The 26,846-nt window shown below is 45.7% G+C and overlaps 1 protein-coding gene across 1 annotated transcript in view; it reads left to right on the top strand.

Moving 5' to 3' along the window:
- Nucleotides 1-441: 441 nt before the first annotated feature.
- Nucleotides 442-26,846, top strand: part of RETREG1 (reticulophagy regulator 1) — a 135,021-nt gene continuing 108,616 nt past the window's right edge. The window contains exon 1 of the mRNA XM_012758552.2: nt 442-880. Within this exon, the coding sequence (XP_012614006.2) occupies nt 573-880 (308 nt within the window). The 5' untranslated portion in view covers nt 442-572. The remainder of the gene's footprint in view (nt 881-26,846) is intronic.

Raw genomic sequence — 26,846 nt, 5'->3', positions numbered from 1 at the left:
GGGGGCCAAAGACCTCTGCTAGGGTCGTGCCGCTGTCCCTGCAAGGGGATGGGTCAGGGAGGGGTGTCCCCTGGAGCTGAAATCCGCTGCCAGGCGGAAGGGGAGCCGGGATAACGCCCTCGGAGGCTGCAGGATGGGCGCGCGGCTTGAGAAAATGAAAATGTCCAGTGTATTTTGCCGGCGACCCCGACCCCCTTTTAGATCAGCGGCCGGGCAGCGGTCCTCCACTTCGCCCTGCCCCGCGGTTGCGAGGAAAAGGGGGGTCGTTTTCCTTGGGTCCCTGGCGAAGCCACCGAGGGGGCCCGCGCTCCCCGGGGACGCCGCCCGCTCGCACCCACCGCGCGGTGCCGCCCAGCCCCTCGGCGCCCGCCCCGCCCCGCCCCTGCGCGCGCTTGGCCGCACCCACTTCCCCCGGGCGGCGCCCCCTCCGCGGCCGGGCTGACGTCACAAGGCACCCAGCCGCCTGCGCCCCGCGGTGCGCGCCCTGCGCCGGGACCCGCCGCCGCCCGCCGCCCTCTCGGCGCGCCCGCGCGCGTCCCCGCCTCTGTCCCCGCCTGGGAGCGCCGCTGAAGATGGCGAGCCCGGAGCCCCGGGAGCACGCCGAGGAAGGATGCCCGGCTCCGGCTGCCGAGGAGCAGCCGCCGCCGCCCCGGGCTCCCCCGGAGAAGGAGCAGGAGCAGGAAGCGCAGGGGGAGGGGGCGGCGGCGGCGGCCGGGCCGGGGCCGCAGGTGGAGGAGGCCGCGGGCCGGGTGGCCGCCGCGGTGACTTGGCTGCTCGGGGAGCCGGTGCTGTGGCTGGGCTGCCGCGCCGACGAGCTCCTGAGCTGGAAGAGGCCGCTGCGCAGCCTGCTCGCCTTCGTCGGTGCCAACCTGCTGTTCTGGTGAGAGAGCGGGCTGGGTGGGGGCGCCCAGGAGGGCAGGTGACCTTGGGGCGCCCGGGAGGGGGCCCCAGTGTGTGGGGGGTGCACGCTGGACACTGCGGAGGAAGAAGTGTCAGCCCTGCCCCACTTTCTTGGTCACCTGTCTCAAACAGGTAGACACTCGCTTCAACTTTCCTCCAGAAGCACTTCCCTGTAAACAGTTGTCATCCCTCGAGTGTATCCAGCCGCAGATGGGAGGCGGTGGGCTGACCCGGGGGCACCTGTACCTACAGGTGTTCCCAGCGTGCATGAGAACTTCGGCCCCTGCTTTCTAAAACTCGACCTGCTCGCCCTAGCAAGCCGCAGCAAGCGTGCTTGAACTTGTATTCGTTCCTGCACCCCCAGCAGGCATATCTAGACCAGCTTAGATGCACGAGACTGCGCCGCCTTCACCAGCCACCTGAGATAGGCACTGAATGATTTGCTTTTCCTTCCCCTGGAGGGTTGGGTTTACTGTCTTTGCTCCCTCATGAGAAGACAGGAGCCAAACAAACAGGTGGATTGTGCACAGCACCCCCGCCCCCGGGGGTTGCAGTATAGAAAACAGTCATATTTTTAGGTGAAGTACGGGAAGAACACACGGGAATGCCCTCTTAATAGCCCCTGATCAACAGGTTTGTCTCTCCCAAAAGTGCTCTTCGCTGATAAGGACAAGGAAATGTCTGGCTCCTTCGCTGAAGGACGTGCCCTGTCTCTTGCCAGTCTGATTGAGGGCAGAGAAAAACCTTCTTGGTTTGCTAAGTGTCCCCTTAACAAACATGACCCACACTGTGCAAGATAAGCGGGACAGATACCTTGTTCATAGACACAGATTTCTTAAAGTTGAGAAATAAATGCAGAAAATAGACACAGCCTGTCACTTTCTAGGTTAAATTGAGCAATGTGAAGATTTTTCTGCAGATCTGTGCCAGTCCCGATTTTAAAATGAGCTATATCTTGTGGGGGTCCCTGAATGTGAATTAACTTTTGCTTTGGGTCTCTTAGCTACCTTGTTTCTAGAATTTATTCCACAATCTATCTTGTTAGGAAGTTATGCGAGCACTTAAACGAGGAAGACACATTGTATTATGCTAGACTGGGCACCTGTCCAATCGTTTGAGGGCTGTTGTCTCACTAATTTTGGGGGGGGTGTGTTTCACTCGTTTTTTCAATGAGCAACATGTCTTTACAATTTTATTTCTTAATTTAAATTTGTGTTTATTTAAAAAAATTACTAATACAGTCTCACAGTTCAAAAGTTGAAAGGCACCAAAGCATAAACATTTTGAAAATCTCTTTCCCATGCCTGTCTTTGGCCACCCAGTTTCCTCACAGAGACAACCAATGTTCCTAGTTGCCTGTGTATCTTTCCAGATAGTGCATACTTCAGCAAATACATAATATCTTATGCAAATTGTGGGATGCCATATGGGCTGTTCCTCTTCTTAGTATTATGATCATTTCCTGGTTCTTTTTCAGCTGCATAGAATTGTATTGTAAGGATGTCTCCAAATCACTTAACCTGTCTCCTACTGAGGCACTGATGTTGTTTCCAAGGTTTTGCTGTTTCAGTGTTACAGCTACTGGCCCTGTACGTGCATCATTTTTCATGTATGCAAGTATTTCTGTAAGATAAATTCCCAGAAGTGGAATTGCTGGGTCAGATGGAGTGTACATTTGTAAATTTGGTGGATATCACCATATTGCATGCATTTCCTTCGGGTTCTACCAATTTATACTCCCACTAACAATGTGTGTGACTGCCTGTTTTGGTACACCCTAGCCAAAATTATTTTATGAAACTTTTGATCTTGCAAATCTGATAGGTGAAAAAGAATGATTTTAATTTGCATTTCTCTGAGATTGTGCATTTTTCTTATGTTCAAGAGCCACTATAGTTATCTTTTCTCTGCATTGTTTGTTTATATTAAATAACCTTTGTCTATTTTTTTCAATCGGGCCATTGGTCTTTTCCTTATTGATTCGTAGGAACTCTTTTTATATTGAAGACTTTAACCTAATTTCTGTAATAAGAGTTGCAAACATTTTTCTATATATTCTTTAATAACACCCATTAAAAATAATATTTTTGCAGAAAATAATTAAAAGGCATATTTGGTATTATTCAGGAGTGATATCTTCCATCCATTTTATTTATGACCATGATGGAGAGGTGAACAATGGCCAGGCATTCAACCTATTACAGTTATAGCCTTCTGCTTATGTATTTTATTTCTTCTCTTGTTTGTAGTATCTGCATCCTATGCATGTATTTTCTTTGACAAAGATAATAGTCCTGATATTTAAATTCTGAAATATTTGCTGTTGCTTTTATGTTATAATCCATTGGAAATGACCCATTTATTAATTTTATTAAAATTTTGGATTTTTTCTCCTTTTATTTGTTATTTTGGGATCAAAATTCTTTTCAAGGACATTGGATTTTCTTTAAATAATGTATTTCTTCTCAAATGATCTTAACCCTTTGCACTTGCTTGCTTTTTTCTCATTATCCACTCAACATTATCCACACTTGACATCTGAGTGCAAAGGGTTAAATTATGTGATTCTGTAACATTCTGTGTCCCAGGAACTTTGAAGCACTGTATTTTCTATGAGAAAAACAAAAATCAATATTAGAAATATGGGAAACTCATATCTGTCTTAAGCAACAGTGATACTGTTTTCACTTTAATTGGTATGATTTGATTTTCATGGAAATAAACTTTTTAATCCCTTTGTACTCGCCTGCTTTTTTCTCGATTCCTTTATTCTACTCGGGATTTAATTTTTTAAATACCCCAGATTTTACAAAGCGCGGCAGTAGAATAAAAACCTGGAGTTTCTTTTCATACAAACTTATTTATTTGGATTTTTTTATATTTCAAATTATCGATACATTCAAAGAGCAATTTTAATCTCTATAATTTTTGCTAACCGTGTCGAGTCACACTCGACATCTGAGTGCAAAGGGTTAAACATATATTTTTGAATGATTTAATACGTGGTACTAGCAGTAGCTTTTAGGATTTTGAGTTCAACTCAAAGCTTCAACATTTATTACTTGCCTATTATCTGCAAGATTTCACTGCTGTGTACTGAAAGGACAAAAATTGAGACATGACCATCCCAAAGGAGTATAACTCAAGGTTGCATGAAGCAAGTGTGGTAAAAGAGTCGAGAAGGGAAAATTTGTTTTGATATGGTTTTGGGGGACAGTGGCATTGTGGATGGAACAGACTGTGGGGAATCTTCATAAGGAGATCATACTTGAAGTAGACTTTGATGGACAGGAATGATTTGGATGTATCAATAGCATTCTAGCCCTAATAAAATTAGCATTCTAGCTAATAAAATGAACCAAACAGCATCTTGAAGGTGTGCTTAATATTTCAATCACAATGTAATAAACAGATACAATGGCAGCATGAATTGGTGAAGAAAAATAATGGGGTTGACTGGGTGGTTTGGGGACACATTTAGGGGCAGTAGTTGCCTGAAATGCTATGCTGCATGTTTCGATTTGTATTTTATGTGGGCAACAGGGACCAGAAAATGCCTTGTAGAAGTGTCCGTAAATATTTGAACGGACAAGTAAATTGTGGTTTATTTATTCCTACCATAGAGTGGGTAATATATAAACAGTGAAAATAGACTATAGCTTTGGCAATAACATGGATGAATTTTACAAATGTGATTTTGGGCAAAGGAAGTACAAAATAATATATCCAGAATGATTCGATTAAAAAAAAAACACTTTAAAATGTGCAAAACTAAACAGTACTGATTAGGGGTACACACTTAGGAGATAAAACTACAAAGAAATTAAAAGACATTCTTGAATAGGATATGCACATACACATACATATATAGATTCCTATCTATGATATATCTTATGAAAAATACTACAATATGAAAAAATGCTAAAAAAAAAAGGGATACTCACTGAGAGCTCAGAGGAGGCTGATAAAATACAAACCAATTGCAGTACTTGGTCACAAAGCAGGGTTTCCGCAACTGAAATGGATTGGGCAACAGTCCAATAGTCCTGTGGCTGTGAGAACCACAGATCATATCTCACTCATTTTATCAACGAGGAACATGTTTTTAGAATTTTTCTCCTTAATTTTAAATTTTACTTATTTTTTAAAAAAATAACTGACACACAGCCTTACAGTTTAAAAGTACAAAAGGGTAAACATTCTGAACATCTCTTTCCCGCGCCTGTCCCTGGCCACCCAGAGGCAACCGATGTCACAGCTGTAATCACATCCAGAAATAGAGTGCACCCAATGAAACAGAAAATGTCGGGTTTATTTTTGTTTTTAAGGAATCAACTTTTTGGGGTTTACTGGCGATAAAATGCGCACACTGTAAGTGTACAGTCAGATGAATACATCTTTGTCACCACAATGGCAATCAGGGTCGAGATATTCTGTCACCCCAAAGGGTTTCTTTGCGATCCTTTCCTATCAGCATCCATGCCTGGGGACTGATCCTTTTCTTGTCACTATAGAGTAGATTTGTCATTCCTACAGTTTCATATAAATGATATGGTGTAGTATAATGGCTTTTGTGTCTGGGTTTGTTTAGTCACTGTAAAGTTTTGAGATTCATCCCTGCTGTGTATACCAGTTATTTGTTCCTTTTTATTGCTGAGTAGTATGCCATTTCAGGGATATACCAGAAATTGTTTATCCACTTGCTAGTTGATATTCACTTGGGAAGTCTCCATGTTTGATTGTTATGAATAAAGCTATTGGGAAAATTCAGGTACAAATCTTTGTGGGAGATGTCTGCTTTTGGTGAGGAAGGTGGTAAGCCGTGTTTTGTATGGCCACGTGGTGGTTGCCTTCTATAGGCAAGTAATGGAGCCAAATGCCCATATTCTAGTCTTCTTGCTGGTCATAATACTGAAATGTAATGGCTTACTATGAAGCTCCTTTTTTGGGGCATTTGCCTCTGCAGCCTAGAAAGCCACTCGGACGTGATTTGGTTTTGAACGCCCAGTTGGAGACCATGACATTGAGAAAATTCTATGCATAGGCCTTTTTCCTCAGCATATCTGGCATTACAAGGTGATGACGTCACTTTCTATTTGTATAACTAGTAAAACTGTAAGAGGGTGATTTGCTCGAGGTGACTGCACAGGGCACACCTGGCAGGAGATCTTGGGTCCTCTGACTTTCTCAGCATCTCAGGCTGGGCACCAGGCAGTCTGCAATGCCTGCAGGACCTGCCGGGGGTGTTTTGAGCACTGTCTGTAGAGTTGCTTTGGAAGTTTGCAGGGTCTGACCTCCAAATTGGTGTCAAGTGCCCCCTCTCTGCCAGCACTAATGGGTTCTTCCAGCTGTGCCCCTCAAAGTGTGGCCCTGGACGCTTTCACTGGCATCACCTGGGTGCTTGTTAGAGACCCAGATTCATGGGCCTCCCCCACACCTACTGAACAGGAATCTCTGGAGGTGCAGTCATGACGGCTGGGCTTCTTTCAGCTCTCCACGTGCTTTGATCCATGTTCATGTTTGAGAACTATCGTATCGAAGCACTTTCTGAAATCGTGACCTTTCTTCTCCATAAGGCAGCCTTCCCATTCTTGGGGACCACTTACTGGTGAATCTTTTTCTTTCATTGAGTTAAGGCCATCTCTTGGTTATCCCTGCAGCTGCCCAGAATCTAGGTCCTTCTCCAGGACAGTCCTTTTGTCTGTTTTGAGAGATTCATTCTGTTCTTGGTTCCTGCTGAATCGTTTTTTTTTCTTCCCTGCTGAGAGACCCTGGGCTCCACCTGCTCTGTGTCTTCCTGTAGGGTTTGCGGACGCTTTTGCACCTGCTTCAGGTTGTGTGTATTCTGCCTTGAATGTAGCATTCCCGAGATGGTCTGACCACTGTGTACTTCCCGCCTCGTCCTGGACGGCAGCCTGCTAGTCACACAGCCCAAGACAGAATTTCTTTATTTCAGTTGACAGAAACTCCCTCTGACAGCAGCTACCGTTGCTGGTTGTTAGACTTTCATCAAACTATAACTACATAGTTATATAAACCCACTGAGGTACGTGTTGTTCCCATTTTACACAAGAGGAAACAAGAGGCCCGTGGAAGTTAATTTAGCAATAAAAGATGACTTTGTCCTGTACTGTTCAATAGAACATGTGCAGTGATGGAAATATTCTACATTTGCACTGTCTGGTACGGTCGCCAGTAGCTTCTTGAGGCCATGGAGCATACGAAATGTGGCTAGCGGGACTCAGGAAGTGTAGTTTTATTTTTATTTAATTTACATGTAAGTTTAAATAGCCACATGTGGCTAGTGGCTACCGTATTAGACAGCACAGTGCCAGATAATAGTGCTGGGGCTGGGTCATGAAGCTACATCCATTTTCCATATATTCTGTGTTTTTTTCTACTCCATCACTCTAAAGAACAGGAGAAGACAATTAGGGCTTACATTTTTCTTTTCTTTTTTATTTTTTGAGACAGGGTCTCGCTCTGTCGCTCAGGCTGGAGTGCAGTGGTGTGATCACAGCTCACTGCAGCCTTGAACTCCTGGGCTCAGGCGATCCTCCTGCCCCAGCCTCCCAAGTAGCTAGGACTATAGGTGTGTGACACCACACCCAGTACTTTTATTTTTGGTAGAAGCGAGTCTCACTTTGTTGCAAAGGACAGTGTCAAACTCTCAGCCTCAAGTGATCCTCTTGCCTTGGCCTTCCAAAGTGTTGGGATTATAAGCATGAACCATTGTGCCCGGCCCTAGTTTTCAATATTACAGAATTACGCTTAATGATTCCAGCATGGAGTGAAACAAATTATATTGGGAGATGTTTGCTTCTGCGTTAATAGAGAGTTTTTAGTCTGTTAACCAGTCTGGTCTAAGTTCCCTGCCTTATCTCTGCTCCGCCTGGAGAGTCGGCAGCCATGGATGAAGGTCTGCTCCCTGCCCAGTGTGGAGCCGGGCCCAGGGGCCACGCCGGAAGTCCAGCGTCTGACCTTGCCACCCAGAGCCTACCCTCTAGTTTAGGAGATGTGGTGGCTTCAATGATTGAGATAGAACATCACAGTTCTGAATCGCATGCCGCAGTCTCCAGGGCTTTACAGGTTAGGGTAAAATGGGGATCAGGGGATTTGGAGAAGTCGATAGAGCTATGTGACTTATTGTATAGGCCTGGAAGAAGGGGTGTAATTTTAAAAGCGAAATTAATGGCGGGAGCTTTCTCCATAGCACAAACCCAGGAGAAAATGTGGGGTGAGCGCTGAATGTTGTCAAGATGGGGAGACTCACCTGACTCACCCTCAGGGGATGTTTTAGGGGGTGGAGAATTAATCTTGGATGATGCCTGGCTCAGCACAGGATCTGAAATGCTGTAGATGTTCAGAAAACTTTGGTGAACTGAGCTGGACTGGAGAATATTCCCCTATTGTGGATGGGGTGGGGCTGATTTAAGACGGAGTGGGGAGTAGTTTTATGTGCTGGGGGGAAGGCCTAGGGGGGAGGTGGGAAAGAGAAAAGTTTGGGCCAATTTTTGAAGAGGTTACTATTGGACTGTGTCAAGGAGTTTGGACCATATCAAATAAGCAGTCTCCATTTATTACCTGAATATAAATGCCATCATATTCCTCCTTCATTCAAGACTTCCATTAAAAAAATGCAACAAGTATTTATTGAGTGTCTACTATAGAACTGACACTGTTCTAGGTGCTAGGGGTATAGCAGTGCACAAACAGATAGGATCCCTATTCTCATGGTGCTTATATGATAGTGGTAAAAGTGGTGAAGAAAACTAAAGCAGGGACAAGGAACAGAGAGTGTCCAGGAGGTATTACTTTGCTGGAGTGGTCAACTTCATCATGGAATGACCTTTAGCAGACACCTAAAAAGCAAGTCAGGGAATAATCCAAGCAGATAACTCTCAAGCAGTCTGTTCCAGGCAGAGGGAATGGCACTTGCAAAGGCCCTGGGGTTGGAAGTGGGTGTGGGGTATTTTCAGAACAGCGAAAAGACCATTGTGGCTGGGGGCTGGGTGAACCAGAGCAGGAAGTATTAGTTCAGCTCAGATTTTCATGCTATGGCTGTGCCACATTCTGCTTGTCAGCTTTCTGTTGGCCCCTCTGCATGAATTAGGGGAGCAAGAAGCCTGGGACCGGGGACCAGTGAGGACACCATTGCAGGACCACGTGGTGGTGTGGAGAGGCTGCACTAAGGTAGTGGCAGTGGGGATGGGGACAAGGAGATGGGTTCTGGGGTCACTCTGGAGGTAAAATTGGGAGTACTGAATGATTTGGTGGGTGGCGGAAGAGAGAGGCGATGGGCAGATGAAGAGTGACTGGCACTGTCATTAACCAATGACAGGGTCACTGAGGTTGCCGCAGGCTGGGGCCGTGGGGGTGGAGGGTGATGTGCCCATGATTGAGGATGTTGCATTGGACGTGCCTATAGCTCGAGTGAATTATCCACGTACATCAGTTAGGTAAGACACATAGACTGACAGCGTGGGGGAGTCCCAGCAGAGGGTTGTTCCGGAGAAGCCAACTGCAGTGACCACTGAAGTCATCCTGCACCTGACTTGTGATTGCTCCTTCCTGGCCTTAGCTGAAGCCATTTCTACAGGGACCTGGTGGTCTCGAATTGCAGCAGAAGGGAGGGATTCTCTCTCCCTTCCTCCATGACACCACCTCCTTGGTGCAGCGTGGCAGCTCAGTGGAGAACGGGGTCCCCTCCTCTCTATTCCTGAGTCCCTGTGTGATTTGGTACTCAGGATAGCTCCTGACCCGGCCAACAGGAATTCAGGTAGTTTAGGAAATCTTTTCTCTCTGCCATGGTCTGAATATTTGCGTCCTCCCACAATTCATGTGTTGAAACCTAATCCCCAGAGCAATAGCATTAAGAGGCAGAGGCTGTAGGAGGTGATGAGGTCATGAAGGAGGAGCCCTCACGAATAGGACGAGTGCCCTTACAAAAGGGGCCTTTTCACCCCTATCACCATGTGGGGACACAGCTAGGAGGTGCCATCTGTAAAGCAGAGAGCGAGTCCTCACCAGATGCTAAACCTGCTGGTGCGGTTGATCTTGGACTTCCCAGTCCTTAGAATTGTAAGAAATAAATTTCTGCTATGTTTATAAGCCACCCAGTTGATGGTATTTTTGTGATAGCAACCCGAACAGACTAAGACACCCTCTCTCTGATGCCTGGCTTTCACCTTCAGTGACATGCCCTATTTTGAATTGCAGAAGCTGAATTTCAGCTGTGCATCTACTCGCGTTCCTTCTGTAGTGTCCTAATGCCCCTGCCATGCCATTGTCATGTGGGCGGGTACTCCGAAGGACACTGGGGTTTGTGGGGAAGGGGCCAATGGAAAGACAAGGTCAGTGATGTGGGTGGGGGTTGTGACGGCGTGAGGCTGTGAGGGGGAGAGAGGGGTGGGCAGGGAAGTCCACCTTTTCCTCTGATTCCTGAGGACAAGGGAAGGATGGGTGTGCCTATAGTGGAAGTGGTGGGCGGGGAGTCACGTGTTGGCCCGTGGCCTCCAATTTCTCTCTGAAGGAGGAAGATGGAGATCCACTGCAGTTGGGGAGGTTGAGGCAGGACAAGTTTCCTGCAGAGACTGGCTGTAGCGTTAGCGAGGAAGAATATCAGCAAAGCACAAATGATTGGGGGGGAATGCTAGATGACACTGCTTTATGTTTGGCCTTTTCTTCAGTGAGAACATTTTGTATTAGATTCCTGTATCTTCTTCTTTGTCTTCATAGACCAATTTTTTTTTCAAGGGCCATTTTTTAATAGAATATTACTAAATTTAGTATTGTGGTCGCCTCATACTATGTACGCTTAACAGTAAAATATCTTACGGGAAATCTCCCATTTGCTAAAGATAAAATGTGACATCCACATGTCAGTCCAGACGTGCTGTTAGAAGCATGCAGCTCTTAAGTTGTTTTCCTGGATTCTGCCAAGTGATTCAGTGCAGTGTTCTTTGTTCTCTGCTGATTTCAGTTTATTTGGGAAGGTTTTGTCTCAGGGATGAAGATGGCAAAAAACCTAAGTGAGAACATATTGGGTGAGCCATGGCCACTTCCGTGCGCATTTTCATTAATATTTTGACAGTTTTGTGGCACTGTTTCAGTGGCCTTGTATAATTTCCTTTCCTGATTCCCGCAGTGATCACTGCTAACTGCAGTGACCGTTTGCTGGGCTCCTACTTTGCTGGGCTCTTGGCAGGGTTACCTTATTTAAGTCTCACACCACACAGCAAGGTGTCATTGCCCCATCTGGCAGGGCACATGTTGGGGCTCAAGGCATTTAAGTAACTTGCCCAAGATAGCCATGCATGGGAGCGTGGGGATTCCAACCAGCTTTCTGTGTTCTCCCTAGAAAACTAGACGTTCTGCAATGGGAGGTTGCAGTATACAGTTAGAGCATAATTCTGTCCGGCTTCTCCCCTCTGCTTCTAGAGGACAAAGTTAATTTGCTTCTCAAATGAAAACACCGCATCATCGGTCTCCCACATCACTTGCTATCTCTATCTGCTTTGGAAAAAGAAGTCAATTTATTTTTCCAAGTAAAATTTCAGCGCCAACCACAGCTTCATCTTTGCAGAGGCCTCTGCACCGCCGCCCTTGTTTTCCGTTTTAGGCATTAATTACCAAGGCAGAGTGTGCATTTCTCTGAGTTGTCAGGCGGCCCCGTTTCATCATATTTCAGCTCCCCTTTGTGTCTGTCCCTTTGACCCGGGGCTGACCCTTTCCCTGCAGGTAAGATGTCGTGTGGGCCCTCGCCCGTTCATCGCTGATCGCCCCGCTTTCTGGTGGAATCAGATATACACGTGGCATGTGTGTGGCCCTGGATACCAGCTGGGTGCATCTGGAGTTTGGAGAAGTAACGTGTTGTCCTGAAGGAGCGCCTCTGCCACACGGGCGTGGGTGGGCGGTGGGTGTGGTGCCTTCAGGTAAGGAGCCCAGGGAAGGGAGGGTGTCAGCAGAGCCCAAGCCCCCTGGGTCACTCTGCAAAGCTGGCACTCTGTGCGCGGCTCCACACCCTGGGCCTGCACCCTCCTGCCTCCGTGTCCCCTTCCCTGCCCCTCTCTGTCGTCATTAGGCCCTACTGTCACCTCCTCCTTGAGTTCATCCTTGGCCACCCCATGTAGACCTTGCCTGTTAATTTCAAATATTGTTAATGGTATTCTCCTAGCTCTATATAGACTTTTCTAAACAATATTCTTAAAACGCCATTTCTTGATTTAGCAATCTAAGACATTAATTTTCCCCTCGCACGCCGGGTCACATAAACTCTCCCCATCCTGGTCCTCTGTAATTATATCACAAGTTTCGGTTAAATCATTACAACTATGTAAATATCGTTTGTCCACGAGCTAAGCAGAATGCCACCTGTACATTTTCTTTCTTGTACAACTTTATTTTGCTGTTCTTCTTAGTTGTTTTTTTTTTTAATTTGATCTTTTTAACTCTTTTTTTTTTCCTTGTTAAAGAAACAGAGTGATGGGAATAAAATGGATTTAGGGCACCCAGTTTGAATTGCAGTTTACTTTTCTTCTGACACGTGGCCAGGCTGTGGTGCCAGACCTGGGTTACCAGCCTGATGGGCAGGGTGTCCTTGGCACTTAGTGTGGGAAGGAGGGTTTTGCCTCTTGAACGTGGCTGCTTGGTAAGGAAAGTTGTAACCGTCACTAAGGGAGCCCTGGGACCTGCCACCCTTCAAACTGAGCTTGTTTTATGCGACAGTGGCCCGAGTTGCAGGAACAAGAGCCTGGCATGCCAGGGCGGGCTGAGAGCAGTAGGGTTGCCTGCTGCCTGCCCCCCTTTCACCTAGAGCAGTTTTCTTTGCCTTAGTTTGAGCTGAATTTGAGTGACGTACATTCTTTTGCTGCTTGATAAAGTGACCTCTAGGTGTAATAGCATGTGGAGGTAAACAATTGCAATAAGTCACCTGTACAAGCAATGTGAGCTTTTTGGATTTTTTAAGTTGATAACAGTTCAGCTGGACATGTTACTTCTTGAGTAGGTTAAACGTTGCAGCTACTGTGAACTTTAGCAGTTTCCACGATCACGAACTAATGTCTTTTCTGGTGTCAGGCCTAAAAGGTTCTCTTTTTCTTCCCTTTGGAGCCCTCGCTCTCAGAGTCCTCATCCTTCTTGGAGCCTTCATCCTCCTGTTCTGATCTCCGTCTGATGGTCTGCTGAGCTTGCTGTCCACTTAGAACATCTGTATCATCATCCCTTTCCTTCTCCCATGAGCTGGAGCCTCTGGTACCAGATTCATGCCAAAAACAGGTGTCAGCACAAAGTCATCATCCTGAACAGGGAGGCTCATATTGCTTCTTCTTCAGTATTCATGATAGTTCAAGGTTTTGTTAAGTTTGTTTTGAGCTCTTGATTTCTGTTTGTTTCTCTTCTGTTCCTGAAGTCTGTCTTGCTACACTCCTCTCTATTGGGAGAGCACATTGTCTAGATTGGAGGGAGTACAGACGAAATACATGTTTTAAGAACTTGTGTGTGGGAGACACATGCATCGACCATTGGCGTGGATTGCTAGTTGGGCTTGATTTAGAATTCTGGGCTGCAGATAATCACCCTTAGAAATTGGTAGCATTGCTTCCCTATCTTCTTGCCAGCTTCAGTGTTGCCTTTGGGCAGGTGGAAGGCCTGCCAACACCTGGTTGCTTGTAGATGCCATGGTTGTCTTCCCCTAGAAGCTTCCAGGATTTTCTGTTTATCCTTGGTATTTTGATATTTCAAGTTGATAGGCCTCTTTTTGTTTTCTTTCATTTATTCCAGGTTTCAAGACCTTTTCACCTAGAAGCTTAGGTCTTTCAAGTCTGGACAATTGTCTTAAAGTATTTATTTGATGATTTCCTCCTCTGTGTTTCCTTTCTAGAAATCTTGTTGATCCAACATCAGACTTCCTGGATTGCTTCTGATTTTCTCAGCTTTTGTTCCTATTTTCATCTTTGTTTTCTGTTCTCCTTTCAGAAAGTTTCCTTGATCTTTCAGCCATTCTACTGGTTTAAAATTTATGGTCTCACTTTTAATGCTAAGACATTTTTTTCTCATTTTTGATTTTTTTCCTTTTAGAATGCCCTTGTGTTGGTTCTTGAGTTTTTCTCCTCCTTGATAAAAAAAGGAGGAGGTAGTTTATTTAAGGTTTTCTTAGGTGTTTGTCCTGAGTTCCTTATTTCTGTGTGTTTGGGACTCTGTTAGATGTTGGGGGCTTTGAATATCTAAGGGGCCATTAGGTTCCCGTTCTCATGTCACAGTAAAGGACTCCAAAGCTGATTGGAGCGCTGTGTGCAGGGGTGAGGTGTGACCGTTTCATGGGAGTAGCTGTACTTCATCAGACTCACCCTCGTTGGGGGACGGCCCGCTGACATCTCCCGTGGGGACAGGACAGGGAGCAGAAGCCCAACTGCTGGTGTTCTGGGGACTGAACAAGTGCGCAGATGAAAACACTGGGGAGGGGAGATGCCTATTCTGCCCCCCTGTTCTCAGCGTGCTTCCTCACCCCTGCTCTCTTCTGTGCCAGCACCCCTGAGTCTGTAGCCCCAGCGCTTTAATTTCTCCAGAGAACAACCCCCCATTTCTATCATGGTGGATGAGGGGGCCCCTCTCTGCTCCTTCAGGGTAGGCAGTAGAATCTGAAGTTTGACCTGTTCGTTGTACAGATTTTCAGACAGTCCTCCCATTTTCAGACCTGCCCTCAGCCCCTGCCTTCTCCTGGGACGTTCCATTCCTGTGCTTTTCTGGATTGTGCAGTGTAAGTGGACATGACTTTGGGAAGTGTTCCTTTTGCATACCTGTGGTTTCCAGTGTTGTTCATGCTGTTCGCTCAGTTGTCACTCTTAAGCTTACTTTCTGTCTTCCAGAAATTTGTAGACATGGAGGTTGTTGACTCCCTTTCCGCCCTCTTTTTGTCTCATGCATGCATGTCTTTGTCATTGTTTTACCCTTAATCTGGCATGGCTTGGAGACAAAGAGGAGAAAGATGTGCGTGTTCAGTGTGCGGTGCCTGACCACGGGTCTGTCCTGCCCACCTGCCTGCGGCTCCAGGACGGCGGAGACCAGTCTGTCCCTTCAGCTGTGTGTCCTCAGCACCATGGCATCTAGTAGGTGCTCAATAATTGAGTAGGTAAAACTGCAATGACACTCTCAGGTTTTCAATCCATTTCCTCATGATTCCCATGCTTGTGGGACAAAGTAGGTATTTAAGTCCTCTGCTCACTTCCTTGAGAAGGATAATTTTTCCATTTTCTTCCCAAAATACTGATGGTGCGGTCATGAGAAATCCTACCCAAGCCACGTGCACCACTTTGTAGATTTTAAATTGAAAATTGGCTTGATGGTAATTTATGACTGAGTAATACGTATCTGGATTTTGAAAAGTTTACCAAGTAGAATATTCATACATGAAGTATATTTGGTTCCAGCTAGTCTTGTCAGCATGAGAATGGTATTTCATTAAGCATTTTTTTTGTAAAATTTTAAAAAATAAACTAAACAAACAGAGCATGATTTGATGAACGAAGGGCCTGTAGTATCAAACTCTAAATCCCAGGTGTCTTCAGGCTGCCTGGGTCTGTCGTTGAACTTTAACTGGCAGCAGACCTGGGACTTGGAGGGGTCCGTGCCTTCTAAAGGGTGGGCAGGGTAGTTTTGGTCCCTTCTACAATGTTAGAGCCACCAACATCTGTCGATCTTGGGAGAGATGGCAAGTAAAGCGGCAACTACAGTTTGGTATGACAGTTGTGAGTGATGAGTACTCAGGCTGGTCCTCTAAATCTGGTGACCCTAGGGAGGTCACACTTCTGCTGAGGTTTGAATGATGTGTAGAAGCAGTTGGGGTGAGTAAAGGTGAGAGGGGCCTTCCAGGATGACGGAGGGCCATGGAGGGTCTAAGAGGGTGACAGTGAGTAACTTGGCCCTGGTTCTGCTCACTGAGGACGTGTCAGGTAGGAGTCACTGTGCTGGACACTTGGGGGCAGACACCATGACTTCCTCCTTTGTGAAAGTCAGAATCTGGGGAAGAAACTCAGGTCAAAGAGCCTTTCCAATATGTTCTCATCAGGGTCGTGTAGGAGGGACAGCCATGGTGCTTGGTGGTCATGGAAAACCTAGAATAAGTAACATTTTAGCTGAGACCTAAATAAAGGGTCAGTAGGAGTTGGCCAGGTTGCCAGAGTATGCAGGAGACAGAATCGTTCCAAGGCAAGGGAGCAGCGAGTGCAAAAGTCCAGATGGAGGAGCATGGGCTGCGGGATGAGGTACAAGAAATCCGTGTGTTTGGGAGAGCGAGGAGGGGAAGGGTGAGGGGCACACAGAGGTAGGGATGGGGTGTGACGGGCTGGCCGTGAAGGGGTTTGGGCTTTGTTCTCAGGGCAGTCAGAAGCAGGCACTGCCCAGCCCCTCCAGAGTGACACAGTGACAGTGAAGAATAGTGTGATGATTCCCAACTAACAGGTGTTGAGTGCTTGTCCTGCGCCAGATGTTGTAGGCAGTTTGCCCGTAGCGTCTCCTATTCCACCTGCAAAACAGCTGCATGAGGAGCTCGGTGCAGTCACTACTATTCCTAATGATGCTGAGGCCCAGAAGAGTGAAATGACTTTCCCAGGGTGTACAGCTTGTATGTGGTCGTGGCCAGTTTCTACCTGTGTCATCTGCTTGCAGAGTATGTCCTCAACTCCCTGAGCCGTTTTGCCATTCAATTCCTTTGCCAGCCTGCTCGGGCTTCGATATTCAATATTCTTCCTGCGTCGCGTGGTGTAGATGCATTTCTCTATAGTTGGTCCAACTATTGACTGTTGATTTCCAGTGTTTCGGTGAGCAGGGGAGTCAGCCAGCCAGACTCCCACGTTATCATTTGTCATCCTTTACACCTTCAGGGAAAGCTTAAAGCATTTCTTTTTGCCTTGTGTACTTGGCCCAAGACCCACTGTTTGCTTGCCGCATAAAAGGTGCACGTGATTTTTGTGGTCCGTTCTCCAGGCGGATAGGGTTGGACACAGGGCTTCTGTGTTGCGCATCTCCGGGGCACTCAAAGAAAACAGCGTGAGCTGCACCCCCGGAGTTGGCAGTGAGGCTGCCCTGGGAGGATCTCGTGGGCTTTGCTGAGTTGTACCCTGGGGGTGGGTGGGTGTCAGGCCAGTAATTGGCTTGTCTTGGTGGGAACCATGTGATCACAGAATAGATAACGCTAATTGAACCAAAGGGCAGAAAGAATTCATACCTTGGTCTTAGCAGCACAACTTTGAAGACAAATATCCTAACCCACCATTGACCAGGATGCATCGAGCTGAGGAAGTGTCCCTGCTATTTACATTTTCTGTTTGGTTTGGAGCTAGGTGCTACATAGGTGCTCATTTCCCTTGTCAGCTTCCAAAATGCCACCCTGGCAGTTTTGCATGTGTTTTGCTACTCTGTGTGGCGTTCTTTCAAAGTGTGCCTATGGAGTAGCAGATTTCAGCCATAGAATCCCATTTATTTATTTATTTTTTTAAGACAGAGTCTCACTCTGTCTGTCACCTGGGCTAGAGTGCCGTGGCATCAGCCTAGCTCACAGCAACCTCAAACTCCTGGGCTCAAGCGATCCTCCTGCCTCAGCCTCCCGAGTAGCTGGGACTACAGGCATGCGCCACCATGCCCGGCTAATTTTTTCTATATATTTTTAGTTGTCTGATTAATTTCTTTCTATTTTTGGTAGAGACGGGGGTCTCACTCTTACTCAGGCTGGTCTCGAACTCCTGAGCTCAAATGATCCTCCCTCCTCAGCCTCGCAGAGTGCTGGGATTACATCAGAATCCCATTTAAATCATCTAGGACCCAGAGCTGCCCAGTTGTTTGAAGGTACTAACCTGTCTTCAGCATTTCAAACACGCAATGGTAGATGCTTACTTCTGTGATCCAGTTGCACCAGCTCTGACCTAGTAAACCATGTTATTTGTTTTGTTAGCAGCTGAGGTCTTTCCAAAGAAGGCATCTGTATGATGAAATGAAAGGAGAGGAAATCTTCATTCCAGTGTAACCACCTCGTTTTAGAGATGAAGAAACTGTGTCCCAAGGTCCCATAGTGAGCTGGTGACAACATGACCTGTATCAGAGCCTCCTGGCCCTTTTTTTAAAATGACGTGTGGCTAAGTGTTGAAACAATGAGCATGATGAAACTCAGGAGGGCGAAAAGTCCAAGTTCCAGGGTCACAGATGATAATTTGTGGGCCATTATGGGAACTTTGCTGTGTTTACGCAGCCACATCTTTGGGGACCTTGGCAGATGGGGGTGTTGACAGATGGCCACGTGATCTGACAGGACCCTAAAAAGCTCCAGCTGTGAGATTCAGGCCTTTGCCTCAGATGTCACCCATCCCTTCCTGCTCCCCTGGCAAATGCACCAGAGTTTGTTAAAAGTCACTTTGCTAAAAGGAGACAACCGAGGGCTTTCTTTTGCTCTCAGTAGTAATGGCTCGTGTTTGACCACATGTACTTGGAACAAGGTGTTTAACGCCCAGCTGATGGCAATGCGGCCTTCTTTCAAATGGGGAGGGCAACTCCATCCTGGAAAACCTTTCATAGGAGAAATTCTTGGCAGTCGAAAATGCATATTTACTATTCACAGGAAACATTTTTAAGTGTTCCTCACTACACGTTGATACGTGTGTTTGCTAAAACAACACCAAGCCCTGTTAAAATGGACACAGTCATTTTAATACTGTAGTCATATTATTTATCATAACACAACTTGAGGATTTGTTTTGGTTAATAATATTTCTCTAAAAGAGCTGTTGACCTATTTTTTTGTTGTTGTTGACCTATTTTTATTAAGCTCTTCTATAGCTATCATACTTAATACAGGGTATCTACAAACAAAAAACATACATGCACTCAGTGCCTAAAAAATTCAGCCTTTCTCGTGAAATAAAAGCAAAATACAAACAAGGACCACTGAAGAAGTCCATTAGAATGGCAAGGGTTGCTGGGTATCACTAGCATCCTGAGGGGACCTTACCATGAGTCAGAAGATGGCTTCATGGTCTCTCATCTGGGGCAGTTGCTTGGAAATTGCGCAAAATCCAGATCTTTCTTTGCATATGAGGGAAATGGCTCATAAGCTCAAAGAGGGCCATTATATGAAACTCCTGTAACCTGAATTGGGTATATTTGGGAGTATTGACTATAGTATAGAAACCTTACTTCATCAGTTTCTTTATCTTTTTAGGAATGACTCTGTATGATCCCTGGCATACCTTTTGAATTAAACTTCCAAATACCTTCTGGGTAAATTCAAAACAATAGCTTGCATCCTTATGCCATCTATAAATTTCTTCCTGTTTTTCAGTGGGAGCCTTTTAACCAGTTTATTTATTATTATTATAGTTTATGAAAAATGATATGTTAAACTTTTAACCTTTTTCTTATAAAAGTTATCTCAATATTTAAAGGTATTTGACAATGAAATTTCACATTTGGCTCCAGTTCTAAGATTGTTAGAATAGATTTTTAAATGAATGGATTAAATGGCTTTTAAAATAGAATGGAAATGAAAAATAAGATTTAAAAATTGCTTTTCTGCTCTTTTTAATTCACTAGTATTAGCGAATTAGCTAATACTAGTGAATTAAAAAAAGTGAACAGTAGCTTTTACTTATCAAAATGAAAATTGGGCTTCAGGAGAAATTTGGATATATCACTGAATATAGCTGAGAAAGAAGTTCAGCACATTTGTATATTGATGCTGTGTGTGACCGAGATATTTGATTCTGTGCACATGCCAGCTTTTTGCTGTGATGTTGCCCAGGGAGTCTCTGTTGTGTGTGGGTTTTGCCTGGTGTAGACAGGTGGTATCTTAAGTCTTATGAGACTGTGGCCCATTACATGCTTGCTGGGAGCGTGTGGCATTGAGGAGTATGGCCGTTGGCAAAAGAACCATTCTGGGGTTACAATCCTCCCAATGTCAGTGCTGATCTTTGGCCTTTAGTTAGGAGAACTACCAGATGTCTAGAAAGAAGCCCAGACCTACGCTATATTCTGTATTGGTGCAGCTTTCACGGTAAACACGGCTGCTTAGATTTGAGGGAGATACGTCTGCTACAACTTCTTTGGCGATGAGGATGCATGAGTGGGCAGGGTGCCATCTTCCTTGACCTGGCCAGCCACACCCTTGCAACACGAGGCATTGCAACATGCCACTTTAGCGTCGGGCAAATGAGTAGAGCCAGACTTACTTCTGAGAGCAGCCAGGTCTTCTGATTAAAGAGGAAATTAGATTAGTCTAAGCCAAGATCCAGGGGCCATTCATGTTCTCTGACACTTCACAAAAGGTCTTCAGAAATGGTGTAGACATGTTAATGCTCCCCATACATTTTTTTCAGTTTGGCAAGCTATTACTGTTATGATAGTGTGCTTTAGGGAATTCATGATTAATGAGCACATAGATTACATGCATGATTAATTAATTACATTAATTAAATCACTCACCCAACAAATACTGAATGAGCAACAACACACACACACACATATATATCTATATATATATATTATATTTTTTTTTTCTTTTTGAGACAGTGTCTTACTTTGTTGCCCAGGCTAGAGTGCCATGGCATCAGCCTAGCTCACAGCAAGCTCAAATTCCTGGGCTCAAGCAATCCTTCTGCCTCAGCCTCCAGAGTAGCTGGGGCTACAGGCATGCGCCACCATGCCTGGCTAATTGTATATATATATTTTTTTAGTTGGTCAATTAACTTCTTTCTATTTATAGTAGAGACGGGGGTCTCGCTCTTGCTCAGGCTAGTTTCGAACTCCTGACCTCGAGCAATCCGCCCGCCTCGGCCTCCCAGAGTGCTAGGATTACAGGCGTGAGCCACCACGCCTGGCCCACAAAAATATTTATTGAGCACCTGCCATTGGCTAGGTGGTGACCCAGTGCTGGGGTGATAATGGCAAACAGGCGAGAGTGGGCCCTTCCCCCACAAAGCGTGTAGTTTGGGATGGGGCTTGGACAGACAGATGGGAAACAAATGGACAAGCAAGCAAACATACAAGTGGGGACCCAGGAGGCTAACAAGGAGAAGCATGTCACTCTGGGGGAGCAGAGGGGTGACCTAATTTGGCCTCAGGCTGCAGAGGAGTCTGAGTTGTGTTTCCATTGTGGTGCAGCCGCTGCGTTGACTACGGCGCACGGGATGGTGGCCCGAAGCTCACCGTTGTGCCTTTGCCAAGCTTCTGAAAGCAAACGCCTTTTGCCAAAGAACCCACATTCTCATTTCTCAAAACCATCAATTCCTGTTGGGTATAGTGGCTTTGAAGTTCTGATGTCGCTGAATGCACAATTGGGGTTATTTAAAAAAAAAAAACACAAAAACAATGTGCTCGACCCAGGGCGGTTCTCTATCATCATTTTTACCCCCTGTTCACTTCTCATCCGATTGAAATGTAAGCTTATGATTAAAATGTACAGACCCTATTCTATTCCAGGTTCACAGTGCTGATTACGAACGGGAGCACTTTGTGGTTGAACTGAGGCATTTTCTTTTATTGTTTGGGTTTCATCATGTCAAATGTCACAAACCCAGAAGCTTGTGCCACTCGTTCGGAGAGCTTAATGAGAAACTGCTGTCTCTTTTCTTGTTATGTATTCTTCTTGCTCCCTGCATTGTTTTTCAGGGCTTTGCCTGTCTTGTTTGGAGAGTAAATACGGTGCTGGAAATCTCAGGTGGAATTATCAGGAGAGACATATGTTTTCCTTTGGACTTGGTGAGGGCCAGTGCTAAGGGAGGGCTCTGTCTCGCTTGTTTAATTAGAGAAAGTTGTTAGGGCCGTCTGCACCCCTGTGTACTGCACGTGTGCACACGGAGGGAACAGTGGACGCCAACCTCTGGGGAAAAGGGAACGCCTTCTAGCAAACCCAAGTGAGTTTTTAAACGGTGTGTGTTGGAGAAAGCGGTGACACTTCTCACCACCATTTCTCTTGTTCTTCCGTTTTATGACTCTTTTTTGGCAGACAGGCATTAAAAATAAACATCCCAAGAGATTCACTTTTAACAAATCGGGGTGGTATTGCTGCTGTTCTCGGATGCTCGAAGAGTAAGCGTGGGGTGGGGCCGTCTGTGACAGTCACTTGTTTCCTAGGCTTGCAGTGTTTTCGTGATCGAGTCTTTCCATATGAAGAAGATATGGAAAGTTTCACTGTGTTAGTCTGTGTTCTTCTCCTGGTAGGTTAAAAAAAGGGCTCCTTTCATGATGAGGTATGAAGTTCTTACCCCAAAGAGGTCATTTTAGAGCCCAATTTGTGGCTGTCTTCTAGCATCTTAACTCATGGCTTGCATTCTTGTGGGCTAAGCTTCAACCTGAGTCATCTTCTTTTCCTTGGTTTGTTTTCCTTTTGCCCAGTTTCCTTAGTTTTTTTTTTATATTTATTCTGTGTTATAATAGATATTTAAGCTCTCTCAATTGGTTTTTGGACTGAGGTATAATAGAAATAAATCATCATGGAGGTAGGCAAGTGTGTGTGTGCTTGCATGTGTGTGCATGTGTGTTTGTGCATGTGTGAGGGTGTGTGTGTGTGTGTGTGTGTGTGTGTGTGTGGTCAGGGAGTAGGGGTTTCTGGAAAGAGGTGAATTACATTCTAGCTGGATAAACACAGTCCAATGACTTAATCTTTCTGGGCTTTTAGTTTCCTTATTGGTGAAAAATAGGTAATGCCATCACCTCACAGAATAACAGTGAGGCCCTGGGAGGAGGCAGCCCACCCTGGAAGCCCCCTCACATCTGAGGCATGGTACCCTTGTCCTGTGGCTTTTCACAATCACGTTTTTCCAGTTCAAGATGTTTCATTAAATTTTATATTATTGAACATTTAAAATTACTGAAGGTCAGTTTTAAAAAAAACAACAAAATGTGAAACAGGACATTAAAATATTATTTTAAATAAAAGTACCTTCACACCTGAAGGAAGCCTGGTTTGTAACTTTACTTGTACTTTAAGGTCTAGGTTCGGTTCATCCGGCTGTGCAGGTTTGTGGTTTGAGGACTGTTCTATGTGGCAGGAGTGTGTTTTCATGCTTCTCTCTCCACCAGAGCCGGCACCATAACCTGCTTGTGTGAGAGGCTCCCTTCGCCCCATCCTCACACCCTGCTGAGGGATCCTGGAGGTCCCAAGATTGGGGCTGAGGCTGGGGGACCCAGACAAATGGACAACCATCAAAAAAGATTCGCTCACATCCCAGGTTCACTCGCAGTTTGGAATGTTCTAGAAACAGAGTCTAGGGAACTTAAGGAGTGAGGTCCATAAGGCAGCTACTAGTCCTCTCTCAGGCTTTTGCTGTCATACATGGGTGTCTGCTTAAGCTTTCTTTCTCTTTCTCTCTGTCTTCTCTTTTAATTTGACCCATAGGAAAAAGTCAAGAAGGATTTTCCTCCCTGGGATGACACAACAGTCTCTGGCCTTGAGGTGGCCCTGCCAATCAATGTTTAACTGGAACGTTGCCATTGGCATGAGGACCAGACTGGACGTTCCTGATATTTAGTATTGGTGCCCAGATATTTGTCACCTTTTGTGCTGTCTCAGGATTGGCCACAGAATAGCAGGAAGCCATAGCTCCCCATGCACTGGAATTGGCGGGCCACGGTTCTCCCCTTCCATGCCAGCAGCTAGAAGGGCATTCACTGGATATACTGCAGGCTCCTTCTTTTAAACTCAGGTTTTGAAAACATCTCCCACCCTGCGTTGGTCAGGACAATTGCACACAGTGGGATTATAATCCCCAGCTTTGAATTCTTTATCCCAGGGTTGCCTTCCATAGGGACAGATGCCCAAGGGTGTCATCACTTTTCTACCCCCTGAATATGTCTGTGGAAACTGTGATAACGGGTTCATATCCAGTTTGGGGTTTTATATGGTTTCTCCTACATTTTGGCATTGAATAAGAAATAAAAGTGGGTGATGTTTTCCAAGAACAACTACTTACTGCATATGTGGTCCTAGATATTAAAGGAAGGTCTGTGTAAGGAGGCTGCTTGCTCATCCCAGCAGTACTGTGTTCTCAGACAGAGGCACGTGCGTGAATGGCGTGACCCAGGTCAGCTCTGCTGAGCAGTGTGGCTTCACCATTACTGATAAAGGACTTGACCTTGGCCTTCAGATAAGTGGCCCCCATAGGATGACAAAATCACTAATTCAGTGCCCAGTATATTTTATGTTTTGGGCTTTCAAAACAAATTAGGCAGTTGCTTCTCTGTGTCATGTATTCATTTAGATTTTTAAGTAGGATGAACATACAATTTATTGTCCAAACCTAAGTAGGCCAGGACATGGTGTAAACCAGGATACTGGGGCTTCTCTGATCTTAAGTAGCCTGCTCATTCTAATCTACACAGTTTCTTTTTTTTTTTTTTTTTTTTTTTGAGACAGAGTCTCGCTTTGTTGCCCAGGCTAGAGTGAGTGCCGTGGCGTCAGCCTAGCTCACAGCAACCTCAAACTCCTGGGCTCGAGTGATCCTTCTGCCTCAGCCTCCCGGGTAGCTGGGACTACAGGCATGTGCCACCATGCCCGGCTAATTTTTTTATATATATATCAGTTGGCCAATTAATTTCTTTCTATTTATAGTAGAGACGGGGTCTCGCTCTTGCTCAGGCTGGTTTTGAACTCCTGACCTTGAGCAATCCGCCCGCCTCGGCCTCCCAAGAGCTAGGATTACAGGCGTGAGCCACAGCGCCCGGCCTCTACACAGTTTCTTATAGCTTGTTCAGATATTACAGCCTTGTTCTGGTTTTGTTTACTGAGCAGCCTGAGAGAATGTTTGCCTTTCCAGTAGGGAGTTTGGGAGGGGACAGGATGTGTACTCAGCATTGTGGGGCTGACAGGGCTGGTTAACCTTGACATGGGAGTGACCTTGGAGCTGGTAGTTGAAGGGTCCAGATACTTGGTGTCATGGGCTGAATTGTGTTCCTTCCAAATTCAAATGTTCAAGTCCCAACCCTCAGTAGACCTTAGAATGTGACTGTATTTGCAGATAGGACCTTTAAAGAGGTAATTAAGGTTAAAGGAAGCCATATGGGTAGGCTCTGATCCAATATGACTGATGTCCTGATAAGAAGAGAGCAAGACATCAGGCATGCACATGCACAGAGGAAAAACCATGTGAGGACACACCGAGAAGGCGCCATCTGCAAGCCCAGGAGAGGGGCCTCGGAAAAATCCAACCTGCAGGCACCTTGATCATCAGTGTCCAGAACTGTGAGAAAATAAATTTCTGTTGTTTAAGCCACCCTGTCTGTGGTATTTTGTTATTAGCAAACTAATACACTCGGCCCAACAGATGTAAAAGCCTCAGTCCTAGTTCTAGAAGTGCATACCATGGTTTCAGATCAGGAGAGGGGGAGGGTCTGGGCAGTGTGAAATCTTACTGTTGAGCCCAGGTAGGAATTTGGCAAGGAGTGATCCGTCTCCATGTGGCTGTGATCTTGGACAATGGGTTATTAAGATACGATCAAGATTCATTCACCTGGAAAGGGGTTGACTGGGCTGGGTGAGCAGACCCCTGGCAGGGCTTCTGGCAAGGAGGGGAAGATGAGGAGCCAGAGTCAGGATGGGCTGGAGAGCCAGGCAGAACCACTGAGCACAACCAAGGCGACAGTGGGTGCCACATAGATGCACCTCGGCCACAGTCTAGTTCTTTGCATTCTTGGTGTTTTGGGAGTGAAATAGGTGGAGACACAAGAAGCTCTTCTACAGCTGTGGCAACGCTAACAATCTTGGAACTACAGACTGGCTGAATTCCTTCCTGGGACCCTGTATAGGGTCAGGTGCATCAGAATGGGCTCTTGAACAGACTGTGCACATAAACTGATAAGCGGTTGACCACAGCTGGATGGGAATTTAAAAGGTAGATGCTGACATGACAATTGTTTTTTCAACTCTGTTCTCTAGAGCATTCTGCCACTCGAAGATTGCTTGCTTTACAAGTGGTGTGTAAATAGAGCCATGGACTTGGAGTCAAGAAAACCCAAATTTATAATCTGTCTCTTTCCATTATAGGCTGCCTAATTTTAGACATATTGTTCCAACCTAATCTAGTTATGGATGTCTAATTTCCATATATCTAAATCCATCATGTTGATTAGGCACAGTAAATGAGATAGAGATGTGAAAATACCCAGCACAAGGTGAGCACTCATTACGTATCAGCTTCTTTCTTTCTTTGGGCGTGCCCAAGTTTCCTTGAATTTGTTAGTGTGTGTCTTCCCCTCCTAGAACCATTCTTCCTAGAAGCCTCTTTGGCACCTATCACTGTGCCGTGAACCTAGCTGCAAGAACTGAATTTATGTACCCCCCACCCCCATCTGTATTTTGAAGCCTAATCACCAATATGATAGTAATAGGAGGTGGGGTCTCTGGGAGGGGATTAGGTCATGGGGGTGGAGCCCTTATGAATGAGATTAGTGCTCTTGTAAAAGAGGCCCCAGAGAGACCCCTTGTCCCTTCTTCCATGTGAGAACAGAGCATGAAGGTGCTATCTATGAAGTAGAAAGCAGGTCCTCACTACACATCAAATCTTCCAAGCCTCTAATACTGTGAGCAATAGATTTCTGTTGTTTATAAGCCATCCTGTCTATGGTATTTTGGTATAGCATCCCAAATGGACTAAGCCACCAGCACATGAATTTATTTATGCATGCAGGAAGAGGCCCCGGAGCTCAGTTTGATACTTGGATCAACTGTTACATGGCATGCTCTGGAACTAGGGTTTATGGACGCAGAGAATGTTGAAAGGAAAATGCCCTGAGAGATCCTCGCAGTCCAGTGGTCTGTAAACCTCGCTATTAACATGTAGATTCTTGCACCTGCCCTTAGAATTCTGACCTGCCAGGTCCAGAGTTGGGCAAAGAAATCTGTCATTTTTAAAAGTGCTCCAGTAACTCTGCTGATGGGAAGGCAGTTTGGGGAAGGGCTTATCTAGTCA

The sequence above is a fragment of the Microcebus murinus genome, chromosome 11 (genome assembly GCF_040939455.1).
Source record: "Microcebus murinus isolate Inina chromosome 11, M.murinus_Inina_mat1.0, whole genome shotgun sequence".
NCBI classification, from domain to species: Eukaryota; Metazoa; Chordata; class Mammalia; order Primates; family Cheirogaleidae; genus Microcebus; species Microcebus murinus.
This window is presented reverse-complemented; position numbering and strand designations above follow the sequence as displayed.